Source organism: Quercus robur, chromosome 5, assembly GCF_932294415.1.
Source record: "Quercus robur chromosome 5, dhQueRobu3.1, whole genome shotgun sequence".
NCBI classification, from domain to species: domain Eukaryota; kingdom Viridiplantae; phylum Streptophyta; class Magnoliopsida; order Fagales; family Fagaceae; genus Quercus; species Quercus robur.
This window is the reverse complement of record NC_065538.1, coordinates 79,370,862-79,386,702: the sequence shown is the minus strand read 5'-3', so window position 1 is coordinate 79,386,702 and position 15,841 is coordinate 79,370,862. Positions and strand designations below refer to the sequence as shown.

Genomic DNA, 15,841 nt, shown 5'->3' with positions numbered 1-15,841 from the left:
AGGAAGAGAGACCATACCCTAAACTTGTTCGATCTGAAGCAGATTTTTGAATGCTTAGCATCTCAGCTAGCTTTGCACTTGAAGTCCTTTCCAGTTGAGCTCTGACTTGACACAGCTCTGCTTTAAGCTTCTAGGTCTTCTCAACCAAGAAATTGTTCTCAAACCTCAGTGCTCCAATGGTCTGATTAGCCTCATCAAATTTTGTGGAAAGCTCCTCACGGTCAAGTTCCACATCACTGAACTTCTTGGTGGTTAGTCTATACAGTTTCTCATGCTTCTTAGAAAGCTTGTACAGTTTTTCATAGGCTGTATGAATGTCATCTTGATCATCCATCTTCTCAAACTTAGATTCCACCAATTCCTCTTCTTCAACCACATCTTCAACAATCCCATCAGTAAGATTAACAGTGGTTGTGAAGGCATTTAAGATTCTGTCATCCTCATTGTCGGAATCATCTTCAGGCTCGGTGTCACTTAGGGTAACAGCAAATGTCTTGCTCTTCCCAATGCTCTTGAGATATGTAGGACACTCATGCTTCATGTGACCAAAGCCTTGATAGCCAAAGCACTTAGGTCCTGCGGGAACAGTGTACTGACCACCTTCCTTAGCATCCTTCTTCCCTTTGTCTTGACCTTTAAACTGAGAAGAACTGGATTGCCTGCGGTCTTTGTCGAAACACTTTCCATTTGCATTCTTCATAAACTTCTTGAACTGCCTGGTGATGTAGGACTTCATTTTGGAATCTTCATCATCAGAAGACTCATCTGTCTCACTGTTCTTGGCTTTCAGTGTCATGCTCTTGCCTTAACTCGTCTTGCCAATCCTTGTTAACCCAAGCTTGTAGGTCTGCAAGTTTCCAACCAGCTCAGTCAAATGAATCTTATCAATATCCTTTGATTCCTCTATTGCCGTGATCTTGGCATGAAATCTCTCAGGTAGAGATCTGAGCACCTTCCTTACAATCTTGGGTTCAGAAATGGTTTCCCCAAGATTGAAGGCTGAGTTCACTATGTCCTTTAACTTAGCATAGAACTCATCAAATGACTCATCCTCCTCCATTTTTATCTCTTCAAAGCTTGTAGTGAGCCTCTGAATTTTTGAATCTTTTACAGCCTTTGTACCCTTATAGGTTGTCTAGAGGATGGTCCAAGCCTCCTTGGCAGTTTCAGTTGAGGATATCTTCTTAAACTCCTCATTGGTGACTGCACTTAACAACGCATTCAATGCTCTACTGTTGAAGTTTGCCGCCTTAATCTTGGCATCATCCCAATCAGCTGGCGCTTCTGTAGGCTTAGTCCAACCTATCTCTACAGCTTGCCACACTTTCTCATCTAAAGACTGCAAGAAAGCTCTCATGCGTACTTTCCAGTATGCATAGTTAGTGCCATCAAATAAAAGAGGTATGATTAATGACTGTCCTCTATCCATGACAAACAGGGGTCAATGGATCAACACAGTAAAGATTAAACCCTAATCAGAGTGTATCTGCTCTGATACCACTTGATAGGCCACAAACTGAATGACCCCTTGTGATAGAAATTAATTAATTAATTAGTCAAGTTATTAATTAATCAATTAACTCGGCCATGGTTGAGTTAACTCTGCTCATATATGGTCTATTAGGTTTATCCTGATTATTTTTATAAAAAAAAAGTTTTTCTGTTTGATTTTGGACTTTACTTTATATATAATGGTACAATGAGATGATGAAAATGATGAAAACTAATGGAACTAGTTGTTCTCTCTGTTGCTCATCCAACCCTACATCCCTTCTCTCTCCAAACTCAATCCGTGGAACATGATTATGGGTTAAAGATGTGCTAACCTTTGTGACTGCTGATACTAATTGGCAAGAGTAAAAGAATGAAGTCTTTGATTGAGTATGGAAAGATTTATATATATATATATATATTTTTTTTTTTTTTTTTTGAGTTTGGCTGTTGCAAAGTACTGCATCGGATTAAGAAATTCCAAGTGGAGAAGGGCGAAGGAGGTGGGAGGGGAAGATGAAGATGAGGAGTGAGTAACAGAGGAATGACTGGAAGGATTGAGTTTGGAGATAGAAGGGATTTGGGTTGGATGAGTAATGGAGAGAAACTAGATATGTTAATTTTTATAACGTGGATGTGATTTGGATTTTTAATTGATGTGGCTGATTTTGGTTGGGCCAAACCTATCATGTTACAAGCCACATAAGCTTCTGAGTTCACGCTATTAGCCACATTGGTATTTTTCGTTAATTAGTTAACGGTAAGGACCAAATTGATTGCAAGTTGAAAATAATAAGGATCAAATTGATTGTTATTAAAACATAAGGACCAAATTAACTGTGATAACAAAATGTATGAATCAAAATGGTATTTTCATCAAAATAAAAATAAAAAATTTGATATAATTATAAAATGAGTGGTGCTCTATTCACGAGCACTGTTCTTAACTCCTATCTCGATATTCATGCTGTCAATTAGATTTTAAGACTTTTGTGTTTGGTGGCTGTCAACTGATGATGAATGTGATTTGACTCGAGACTGAATTAATGGGTGTAGCACATGTTGTTTAGAATTTTTTTTTTTTTTTAATATTTTTTATGATCAACAAATTTTATTAACAATGGACTTACAAACAGCATCTAAGAAACTAAATCCTAGCTTGCTCAAGAGCTAAAAAAAAAAAAAAAAAAAAAAAAAAAAAAAACCCTAAATATTTGTTTTTAAAAGATCATGAAATCAAAACATGAGCAATTTAATTTGCCTCTCTAAGACCCATTTGAACTTAATAGACCGATAAAGAACTGCCAACTTGGTAGGCACGTTTTGTTTTGATGCATCTATGATTAGGAGATTAGGACGTTGACACACGAAACAGGACCAGTGAATTCCAAGAGGAATTAGTGGATGTTGCTAATTTTATCATGTTCCACGCCAATCTTGTGCATGTGGGGCACGTGAAACAGTAGCAGTATATGTTATCTTCTGAACCAAATCTAATAAATAGATCTAATTCCTGATTTTTAAAAACTAAAACAACAAAAAATTCTGATTGAACAAGACATTAGTAGAAAGTTTCTATGTTTCTCCAAAGGCCATAAAAATAAGTGTTATGGGTATGATATGAAAGGTCATTGGTCATGTGCCTGTCATACGCCTAAACATTTGGTGTGTCCGACTATGCAATATTATCATATCAAATGTTTGGTCCACCACATGTGTTGTGTACATTAAATTCAATCAATATAGAGTGGGTTGTACTCATAATTCTTCAAAAAGAAACAACGCACCTTACCATTAGAAGAATCAAAATGAACTAAGATAAGAAAATGACAAGGGTTTGCAAAATAAACAACCAAAAGGTCATGAAAATAAGTGTTATTGGTATGGTATGGAAGGTCATTGGTCACATACCTGTCACACGCCTAAACATTTGGTAGATCTATACCAAGCCTCCATAAAAGTAAAGAGAAAAGGTATTGAAACAAACTTTGCTTATCATAGTAATCTTGAAAACCCTATGAGTTATCTTCATATTCCAAATGGAGCGAATATTACTCATCTTGATGTCTATAATTTCTTTGAGGATGTTGATGGAAAATTGATAATTTGATTAGTAATGGAAATGTCCATACCAATTAATTTTTTTCTTTTATTATATTTCCGCACTATAATAAGTTTCTTTTTTGCCATTTTTTTATGTTTAAAATAATAAAGTTTAATTTATGTTTTGCATAAATATAGACATGGGTCTTACTAATAAATTTAATTCCAAGATGACTACTGAAGATTTTTGTCTAGTAGACATACAACAACTCATACAATCATTAAAAATAATAAATAGGATAATAAAATTACTAATTCTTAGGAAGAAAACTTATAGTGAGTTGAGAGAACTACATAACTTCCTTTCGAAATTGGGTAGAGTCTCGTGCTGATTATGTATTATAAAATAAAGGAAATAGATAAAACAGAGCAAGAAGAAAACAAGGAAAATATATATAAACTCTTGTATTGAAGTGATCATCCACTTTCTTAAATTAATATATCTTAACTCTGTACAAATTACAGCAAAACATTCTCACATATATATATATATATATATATATATATAGCCTTAGGATGCCTATTGGGTTTAAGGGATAAGATTGCATTAATAAGCACAATAATAATTACTCCCTCCGTCCCACTTTGTTTGTCCCCTATTCCATTTTGGGATGTCCCAAAATATTGTCCTGTTTCTAAAAATAAAAGTCATTAATTTACTAATGTTCCTATTATACCCCTATTAATTTACTAATTTAATTTTTTGATAAATTTATTTAATGATAGTTTTGAAAACTTATACATTTTTAAAAGGTAGACAATACAATAAATGATGTTCCCTTAAAAAGTTTGACTTTTCATACAGGACAAACAAAGTGGGACGGAGGGAGTATATAAGGAGTAAATGATATACATCACCCGTGTAAACTTTACATTTCCCAAGTAACTTTACATTGCCCAAGTAGACTTTATTTCTAACAATTATGAGATTTTTTTTTTTTTTTTTTATGTTTGGCTTGTGTGTTAAAATCTTTAACATTTTTAATGTGTTAGCTTAGTCTATAACATTTTAGTACTGTGTCAAAATAGTCTCTCCATAAAGTGGTAGCTAATGGTAAAATTAAAAAGAAAGTCAACAGTTATGTTTAGCTTGTGTGTTAAATCTTTAACATTTTTAATGTGCTAGCTTAGTCTATAACATTTTAGTACTATGTCAAAATAGTCTCTCCATAAAGTGGTAGCTAATGGTAAAATTAAAAAGAAAGTCAACAGACACAACAACATAGCATAACATTTTCATGAGTTGTTCTACAAAAACAACAAGTTTTCCTAACAATTTTACAACCAGCTAAAGTATCAGTCCCTCAATAAAGACAAAATGACACCAAAGTGTCCCAAGATCTAACAAGCCCAACTTGATGTCAATTCAGGCCCAAAAGCTTTCCTTGAAGACCAAAATAACAACCCATTATTTTAAAAAAAAAATTATTATTAATTAAGTCAATTTGCCTTTATTTAGTGTCTCCTAGGATGAATTAGACTTTATGTTTTATTTCTCCTAGACCAACAAATAATTCATTATGTTTCTAAATTCCTAAGAGTCATATCTGACTTTGATCAGATTAAGTGAATGTACTTATTATTATTTTCATTTTCCTATGCTTGGGGGTTGTTCCAAGCTCTATTTAAGCTTTTGGCTGAATCTAATAAATATCAAAGTGTATTTTCAAAATTTAATAAAAAAAAAATTAAAAACCTTGTGTTTTCAGAAGATGTATTTCTTCTAAATTATCTCTTATCCCTTGGGTGGATTCCTTTGGGTGGTGAGTATCCGTTTTTGCATCTCTTAGGTGGTGTTAATCTGTATCCCATAGAGCGGTGAGCCAAATAGTTCTGAATCCTTAGTTAAATTCCTTTAGGTGGTGTTATCTGTATTCATTTGGGTTTACTTTGGTGATGAGCTTATCTATCATTTAAGTTATTGAGTGATTTTCTTATCCCATAAAACCAAAAAATACAAAATATATTCATCCAGCCTATTTCCATTTATTATGAGGCCATTTGGATTGTGCGTCTCAGTTTCAGTGTTTTTTTTTTTTTTTTTTCAGTGCATGAACAGTAAAATCACATGAAGTTACTGTGCAAAGACAAAAATCACTGTTCACACACTGTAGCAATACTGTTCACACATTGTAGTAGCACTGTTCACACATTAAAAAATATTAAAAATGGGTCCCACAACACTATTCACACATTTAAAAATTATTTTACTACAGTGCTTTCAGTTTTCAGTTTTTAATTTTAAGTTTCAGCAACAATAAATTCAATCCAAACGAAACCTATATCAATTAAGTTTGGGTTGCCCCTTACAAATCCGGTATCACAAATGACATTATGAAGTTAAACTAAAACCTTGTAAATATGGATTATAGGCCTTGAACTTGAAGTACATCAAATGGGTCAATCGTGTTTTCAAACTACGGCCTTCTATGAGGGATATGGTCCAGATTGTAGCTCTAAAGATGAGACATAATAACAAGCAGCCCAAGTGAAGCATTACACTAAGGTGGCCCAGCTAGGAACCTAGGATACTTTGTTAAAGTTAGGTTGTAAAAAGGTACGCAAACTGCACAATAGATAGCCAAAATGTAGGTTATTAGTTTTTAATTTCGCCCGTGCTGTGGGGGAAACAGACCCCTTTTAGGCCTCTTTGCTGATAGGTTATCCAATTGGATTAGATTGGTTAATGGGAGAGGAATTCGAATCTTGTACGCCTTTTTTAAAAATACTAAAAGTAAAAGATACTCGTTGAATTACAAAAAATTTATCTATTATTAATCTACTTAGAGAAATTTTTATGGTAATCAGATGCTACAGAGAGGGGAGGGCTTGGACTTAAAATTTTTTTTTTAATTGTTGCATCTATTTTACTAGCCTAATTCATCAATGGCAGCCAAAACCAGTGGCAAATTTTTTAAAAATGTAGCAACTTCAAATTGTAATGAATGAAAACTGTTAACTTTTACAAAAAAAAAAATTAATAGAAGAGTAAACATGTGTCCAACGGCTAGGTATTTTTGTGATTAGAAAATGCAGCGATCCAGATTATAATGAATGAAGATTATGAACTTTTTTCAAAAAAAAAATTAATTAATTAAAAGAGCCTCTAAGCACACGCATGCTTAGAGGCTTAGCGTAGTTTTTATTTTTTTGATGTGATGTGGGTAGGTTTTATATATATATATATATATATATATATATAAAACATGGGGTATTTTTTTTTTTTTAGTTTTGGTTGTGTACATCGGATAGTGGGAAGTTTTTTTTTTTTGTGATAAGTTGGATAGGAACTTTTTTTTTTTTTTTTTTTTTTGAGCATCATTGTATAGGAACTTTGTATCTATTAGCATCTACTATTTATTGGGGAGCTTTTAACCGTAGGTTTTTTATTTTTAATTTTTGTCTGTTTACCGTTTTAACCCCATTTCTTATGTTTTAGGAATAAGGATAAATTAATTAAATTAGAAATATATTTGGAAATCAAAAAGACAATAATTAATTTTCTTATCTTCTTAATATATAGAGATAACTCATCCGAATCCCCGTAAACCTGTTGGTTTACCACTTTATTTTCTGTATTATTTCTCATGATGTGGGGTAAGAGGGATTAATATTACATTATTCTTATGAAAAACCTAGCATGGACCTGGCCCAACTAGAAACCTAGGACCTTAGCTTAGTCAAAGGTTGCAAAAAGAACAGGCTGCACGATTGATATCCTCTTTTCGGCCTCCTTGTTAGTGGACTATCCGATAGGATGAGATTGACTACTAGAATTGGCCATGGCAGTAGTCATTTTGTCTCATGTCTCTGTCTATTGTCACACAAAAATTAGGAAGTATACGACAATTTGACAAGAAATTATTGGATATATGGGAAGGACTTCTAAAATGGTTTTCCCAACTAATAAAACAATACCGCTATGTAGGTGTGTTAGTCGGCTTCCTAATCAGTATAAGGAAAAAAAAAATAATGTCACATTTGCCCAGACGGTAGCATTTTATTGGTTGAGTGGACCAATTCTAGTGGACCTAATAATATCTCCAAGTTTAACGCCCCCGTTTAGGCTAGTTTTAGTGGTTTAAAGTAAATTGAAATAAAATATGTGTTAGGAGGAGATGGGTCCAAGCAATTTGAAATAAACTACAACACTTACCAAACAAATGCTTATCTGCCACTGGTTTGGCTGGTAAGTAGATGCAATGTATTTCAAAAGCTTGATGTCTTCAAGCGTACTTACTAAATTGCTTTAGTTTCCTGACATCTTCAAGCTGAGTTGCTTGATTGCTTTAGATTATTGGTAAATGAACTATTTATTATACTGAACTCAAGCAAATTTAGATGTTATTACACAATAGGGCTAAAAACCAAGCCAGAGCATCACTAGGCTCCTAATCCATTGGGTCTTATATCTGCAGCAGGCCCTTGGCTTTGAAGTACTCCACAGTTTGGTCATAAATGTCCTCAATCCCATACTTAAAACTGAACCCCTCTTTGATAAGTTTGTCTGAAGATAAGGTCAGCTTGGCCTTAGAGGGGAAATCCCCAAAACTGCAATTTCCAAATGACACAAGTCAAACAACACTTCACCACTGAAGAAAGTGAGAGAAATATCTCAAAACCATAATTGAAATAATTCAGTAACCAATTCAATTCTTCTACAAGCTAATGGCTCATTTGAAGCATGTCGCCACCAAATTTGGTTTTGTATTTATTCTATAGTGCTTCAACCTCATTTATTTGGTAGCAGTTTTGACTTTTATTTCAAGCAGGACCGTTATGCATACGACCTTTTTTATTAACCAATTTGCTAATTTGAAAGACTATGTGCCTTGATTAATTAGATTAGAAGCTTACTCAGTTGGGACTTTGTACTGAGGATATCTTTTATTGAGGAACTTTGCAAGCTCAGGAACACTGGAATTGATACCACAGCATATGTATCGACCAGAAGCAGATTCTTTCTCAGCCAAAAATATATGAGCCCGGCAAACATCCTCCACATGTGTGATAGATATTGAACCTGACAGCATTTGCATACCTTTCAATGCATTTATGAGGAATTCAGTTCCTGCAAAATTGTCAAAAAAGCCATTGAAACACTAATCTGTCAATTCAGGTATGGTGCAAGCAATTTTTCATTCCAGCTGCACGGCCTAAAGTGGAAATTGCAACATATTATGTAGTCCAGCTTATTTATACCTGTAATTAAAGACATTGCTAGACCAATACTGCTAGGGACGTCTGGAGTGAGTGATGCACCAGCCATGAGAGTAGGGATCACAGTAACGAGATCAATATTATTTTCTTCAGCAAATTTCCAAGCTGCTTTCTCAGCTAATGTCTTGGAGGCAGGATAACCCTGAAAATTAATTCAGAAAATACTTAAATCTTTTTGTTAAAATTGCTTTGACATAGGCCTTTTTTCTTGCTAGAGCTTAAGAGAAAACATTTATCCTTAATGATTTGATGTAATTCGGTGATTACCCAAGTAGGTGGCTTCTCAGTACTCAAAAACTCAACATCAGTCCATTTGCTTTCATCCATGACTAAACCTGTCCCATTGAGCTTGTTGATTGTTACAGCAGCTGCTGAGGATGTCAAAATGACACGCTTAACAGTTTTTGCTCTCACACATGCTTTCAACACATTATGTACCCCTTGGATTGCTGGCTTTATCATATCATTCTATACATGTCACAAAATTAGCTAACTTTGTCATTAAAAATTCAAAAACTGTGACATTACTGAAATTACTGATGCATTTCTTTATTTTTTTTTTACCTCCGGATCTTGTGAAGCAAAGTTAACTGGTGTAGCAATGTGGAAAACAAGGTCACATCCTGCTATAGGAGCATCGAAGCTTACTTCATCTGTTAGATCTGCTCCAAAAATTTTTAGGTCCCCCAAACCTTGTAGTTCTATGAGGTGAGAGATCTTTCTCTTATTTTCTGCGCATTAAAATACTTGATTAATAAAGTTCATTCTCATCTATAATTTAAAACATAATGCACCTTGTTAAAGATACTATGATTTATGAAGAGGCATATTCATGCTAAGCCAATTATCTATGGTAGAGACAAATTGGCCAACAAGTACAAATTCATTGTAGATCCCTCAAATCTTGTAGTAAAATAAAAATTATTTACTTTTACTTAGTAACTAGTTGGTAATCCGAGTAATGCACGGGAAAATTTAATATAAAAAAATTTTCTTTTTCTTTTTTTGGTCTTAATATTTAGACCAAAAAAGGGAAAAAAAATATGTAACTATATATTTATTATGATTGTATTTGACTATTTGTATATGAAACTATATATTATACTATTTAAAGAAAATATAAATTAAAAAAATTTAATGGAAGATTTAAATATAGAATATTACTTAAACTCAATTAAAAATTTATAATAAAATAATAGCCTGTAAAATTATGATCTCTCATAATTTTACATGTAATTATTATAAGATAAAAAAAATTAATATCTTTATTTTTATATATATTATAGATATATATATTACTGTTTGATGATACTATTTCTTTTTCTTTTGGCTGAATTGGTATGGGCCCTACTTGAGTGTGACTCTAATATCCTTAGACCTCAGATGAGTTCAACTGTAGCATGATCTTACCCTTAGTAGGGTCCTAGATACATTAGCCTGTTGGTGTTGTGAGATTATATTATGATGCATTTTGTTGATTTGATGATTTGATTTAGAACCACAAATTTGCCAACAACCGGGTCCTTGTAGTCTAAATTCTCATCAATTTAAATGTTCTGTGAAGTGCAATACATGTGGGCTAACCAACAAAAGTGGGTTCTATGTAACATATAAGACAAAACTTTCGTATTTAGGAAAACAAGGCCCCTCATTTTCCTTTTGTTGTTTCATCTTCAATTATTTTGTAACTTTTTGAGAGTACGACACTTGAGGTCTTGGGCAACTCATCTCAATCTTCAAAAGCCCCACCGCTTGCTGTGTATCGGATTGAAATCTAGTTATTGCACCTAATATATATATATATATATATATATAATAAAATTATTTTTGAGAGTAGGTTACAAGTCTTAAGCATTTCATCTCAATTTTCAACGGACCAACCAATTTACCAATTTACTTTGTATCACACACAATTAAGTTGGCAAACTTTTCTTGATTTTTATTTAGATCTATCACTAATATTATTTTTCTTATTTACCATTAATTTTGTCTTTAAACTCTCTCTTATATAAATGATGTGACATGTTCTAACCTCTAAACATCATTTTTTTTTTTTTTTTTTTTTTTTTGGTGAGTAAAAGTCACCATCAAATTTTTATTTTATATGAAAATTTTTCTATACCATCTGGAAAAATGTGTACCTTTAACTTTAATTTCCATATTGCTTAAGAAAAAACCTTTGATCTGCATATATATTTATGAAAGTGCAGTTTTATCTACTTTATTTTTGTGGGGTTATGGTAGGTAGATAGAATGACTTGTCTGTTTAGGTACCCGCAATTTTCAGTAGCTTATTTATTTAGAGATTATCTGAAAATATAGTTTTTAGTAATTTTTGCATTAAATGTGTATCTAAAAGTTAGATTTTTTGCCCAAAAACAAAAAAACAAAAAAAAAAAAAAAAAAAAAAAGGCCAAAAAGGCCTTTTCCATTCGTCCCTCAACTTCCACACATCAACTTTGTCACTCTTTCAACTTCTAGCAGCTATCTCAACAGGTTGATATTTTAAGAGTTTGTAAGTTATTTCACAAGTTATTAAAGTGATAATTATGATTGGTGTAAGAGTTTTTTTATACAAGATAGAAAATTCTACTCTAACATAATTTAAATGTATATGTGTGTGAAGTTTCCTCTTAGAGACTTGAATTCCGATCATTACCCCCCACACCCCACAAGCACTTATACTTGTAAAGTGACCATCGCACCAAGGGTGTGCGGTGAATATGATTGGTATAAGAGTTGGTAGCAACATTTTCAACAAAAAATTGCACGAAATAATTTAAACTAAAATCCAAGTCCCAAGTATAGAAACTAAGAGACTGGGTGCAATTGTGCAAAACTATGACTTATCTAGATCTTTTGCTCTTTCAAGCTCGGGCCCAACAGATAAAATGTCACTCTGGTCACATTCAAGTGGAAGATAGCAACAGCCACCCCTTTCCCATTTTTTGTCACAAAAATAAATTTTTTTTAAAAAAGGATAGAAACTATAAGGGTGCAAGCGCAACAAAATGCAAATAGCATGGGAAGCAAATACAAATTACTCACATGCAGGTAAATACGTGTAAAATGTAAATATGCAATAGTAAAGGGACCAATGCAATCACAAACAGGCGGTGTGTACGTTGTAGAAGACAAAAAGTGTATATTTAGATTATAAAAAAAATTAAATTAAATTAAATACAGAGAACACATTAGTATCAGGGTATGCAAAATAAATAAATAAAAAGTGATAAAATTATTTTTTATTTAAAAAAAGGAAAAAAAAAAGAAAGACTTACCAGGGTCTCTAACAGTGGTATTGACGGCATAGCCTTTCTGAAGCAAAAGCTTAACAAGCAAAGAAGCGACGAACCCAGTGCCGCCCACAACACACGCAGTCTTCTTTCCAAGGTTTTGGGTGGCCATTATCGAATTTCAAAACTACTTTCTTTGATTTTGGTAACACTACTTTGGATACTTAGTTTTGTGTATGAGAAAATAAATTTGGTGTTAGTTATACATATATATAGTCTTTAAATTTGAGTGGTGGGGTTTGGCTTTTTTAAACGGAGTTACTTTCGTTGATTTCGAAATTGAGAAAGAAGATGAAGAAGAAGAAGAAAAAGAAGAAGGTGAGCACGTGATGTTGCTTGTGCGCCACCAACACCAACTACGTTGAAAACCATTTTTAAGGAGTCTAGAGGATTCTTAAATTATCACTATTGTATTGTATTGTCTATGTCACTCACTATAATAATCAAAATACCATTGACTTCACCAAACAACTTGGGATGGGTAGATAAGATAAAGCATTGCACATTATTTTAGACATTACCATCCACATTAATTGCAATCTTAATTTTTTTTTTTTTTTATATGAATTGTCTATTTCCCAATCATGTTTTCATATGTTTGATTTGAAGAATCTTACATTAGGTTTTTTTTTTTTTTTTTTTTATGTGGACCAAATAGGAATTTAAAAACCCCTTAAGCACCCTCCACAGACAAAAGACGTGTACAAATTGAGTAATTATGTGAATTTTCATCAAGGGTGTTAACGTAAATTAAAAATATTATTTTACTTTCATAGGTCCAATATTTCTTTTTCTTTTTCTTTTTTTGGTGAAAAGAGAGGAGGTTTTATGACTTTATCTATTTAATTAACCAGCAAGTACAAAAGATGGTCCCTGTAGTGTTCCTTCAAAATGAAGATTTCTTGTTCTCGATCCCTTTTCTGTTTTCCTCTGGGTTGAACCAATATCTCCCATTTTATCGCATTAAAAAGGGGAAAAAAGTTCAAAAAACCCCGTAAAGAACAAAAAATAATAACAATAAAAGGAGGATGTTGAGGAAGCTCTCAACCATTACAGAAAGCTCATCAACTCCATCAATAAAAACTAATTGGTATCTTGATCTGATGATAAATAGTTATTATCAGGAGCGAACATTATAGATTAAAACACTCTAAAAAAAAATTTTAAGTTTGCTACATATTTTATTTTCTTTCCTTATAAAATTACGAAAGTTTAAAATAGATAACTTCTATAGGGGTAATTTGGTGATGGGATCATTGGTATGGGGCATCACATAAACCTAAAGGTTTCATGTTTAATTTACCACACTATAGGTCCATTGAATTTTAGAAATGTCTCGTAAATAAAGACTTGAGTAGTATAACTAAAGGTTGAGATACCACTTACTTATCTAAAATATATAAAATCAAACATTTGGTATATTATATACCATGATAAATTACCATTTCATCTCTAAAGTTTAAAATGTTAAAAAAAATGAATTTAATCATTTAATTATAATTATAACATGTAATTTTGAAAATCAGTACGAAACAAGGTGTTCTTAAGCTATAATACTATAGTTGCAATTTTTTTTTTCTTTTACATAAAGTAAGGGTATAGGCATTTGGGTTTGTTCTATTTCGATATTGTGTTGATTGATTCATGGACATGAGCTTCCATTAGAAAAAACTGGTATTAGAGCTTTTGTCCTTTTGCTATCATAATAAACTGGTATAAAAAACTCTATTTGTCACAACAAATTCTCACAACATAAAACACCAAGAATTGAAAGTCTACTCAATTTTTAGGCATTATAGTTAGTTATTAGTCCTTTCACCAGCTTTACCTAGGAAAATAAGTTCAAGAAACACAAAACTTTTGTTACCATGCTAGAAGGTACGAGCTCACCCAAATTCTGGAAATAAAAATTAGAATAATATTAGGACCATAACTTTTTCATAACTTATTTTATAATTTGTAGAAATGATAAAATGTGATTGATGTAACATACTTTCAGACCTACCCATCACTAACACCACTTTTCTTAGAGAAATGCTACAGTCAAATTATTTTACAATATTTTTACAAAATGTTGATATAACCAACTTCTTATTGTTTTTCATTTAGCCTCATCATTAATATCATATTTTCATTTATTAATAATCACTTACCACATAAGGACTTTATAAAAAAATTTGTAAAATAGTTTATATTTCTAGGATTATTCATTTTCTTATATGTCAATAACAACATATCACTTTAGTAATTATGAGAATAAATGTAAAAATTTGTGTCGCTAAATCTATGATTTTTTTTTTTTTTTTTTTTTGGCTAAGAAACAAGGCACTAAATCTATGAATTCATTAACAAGGAAATATTAGGTATAATTGAACATAATCCACATCCTAAGTCTGCTGGAACATTATAAAAGACTTTTTGTTCATTTGAAATGAATTAATTTTATAATTCATATTAGATATTATAAATCTAAAAATATATTGAATGCTATTTTATTTTTATTTCTTTATATGATATCGTGTTTTATTTAAAGGTTGTAAATGGTGGAAAGAAAAATGAAGTTAGTGGTTGGTCTATGTAAATAAATATGATCGTCTACCAACCACAGCATATCAAAATATCCAAAAAAGAAAAAAAAAACATATCACTTTAGCAAGTGGCAAAAAAAAGTTTTATTTGTAACAAATTGTTAAAATTACAGCAATATCACTTTAGCAAAATTGCAAAAAAAAAAAAAAAAAATGTATTTTTTACAAAATTTTTAAAAATTACAGCAAAATAATCTTTCGTAGCAATAGAGCTAATACATAAAATAAAAAGATATCTGTAATTGCTTTGGAAAAATAAAAATAAAAAAAGGTGTTAGTTGGCTTCTGCATCTGGTGCATCACGTGCGGCACTTGTTAGGTTGGTGCTGGAAACATGCAATACAACGTGTCCTTTCATTCTCTAATGAATGCAATACTCCACAACAGAAAGTTTCGTCGTTGTGGGTTCCAGTTAGCTCAACTGGTAAAGTTTCTGATGGTTGTATAAGAGATCTGGGGTTCAATCCCCGCCTACACCAAAACTGATTGGTGTCTTGGTCTGATAATAAAGAGCTATTATCAGGAGCGGACGCCATAAGTTGAAACTGTCTCTCAAAAAAAAAAAAAAAGTTTCGTCGTTTTGAATTGAATGGTTAGCCTTCGTTTGGATAGCACGGCTGGCATTTGGCATTTATGTGTGGGTCTTATATACTTTTTACGAGATTAGTAAGGATATTTTTAAAAAATAATTTTAAAATTAAGTCTCATGATACTATTTATATATTTAAAAATTATTTTATTACAGTATTTTTAATTTTTAATTTTCAATTTTCAACAATAAGTGGTATTTATAGAGCATCTACATTGGCGTAGCCATAAATTTATCAATATGACTTTACAAAAAGATATTTTATCTATTTTACTTTCTCACTTTATAATGTACTCAATATCAATAAATCTATATTTTTAACTGGTTGATTAAAAGAATATAAAATGGATTTTATATTATTAAAGCAGTGTGAACGCAGAGAGAGGACAAATGCAAAGGGACAAATGAAGCAGTGAGAGGCAAAATGAAAACAAAAAAAAAAAAGTAAAGAGAAAAAGAGATTATTAAAAAGCAGTGTGAACACAACATTTAATAATTTTTTTTTTTTAAATATATGAGCTATAGTGGCTGTGCACTGTAGCTGTAAAGCCAAA

At 31.9% G+C, this 15,841-nt stretch overlaps 1 protein-coding gene across 1 annotated transcript; it reads right to left on the bottom strand.

Annotated features, from left to right (window-relative positions):
* Positions 1–7,888: 7,888 nt before the first annotated feature.
* LOC126727290 (anthocyanidin reductase ((2S)-flavan-3-ol-forming)) lies at positions 7,889–12,392 on the bottom strand. The gene is made up of 6 exons (XM_050432874.1): positions 12,096–12,392; positions 9,379–9,545; positions 9,082–9,282; positions 8,797–8,956; positions 8,452–8,665; positions 7,889–8,145 (listed from the first exon to the last, which is right to left on the bottom strand). Exons 1-6 carry the CDS (start codon positions 12,220–12,222, stop codon positions 8,001–8,003), a joined length of 1,014 nt encoding a protein of 337 aa, XP_050288831.1. The 5' UTR covers positions 12,223–12,392; the 3' UTR covers positions 7,889–8,000.
* Between the last annotated feature and the right edge of the window lie 3,449 nt (positions 12,393–15,841).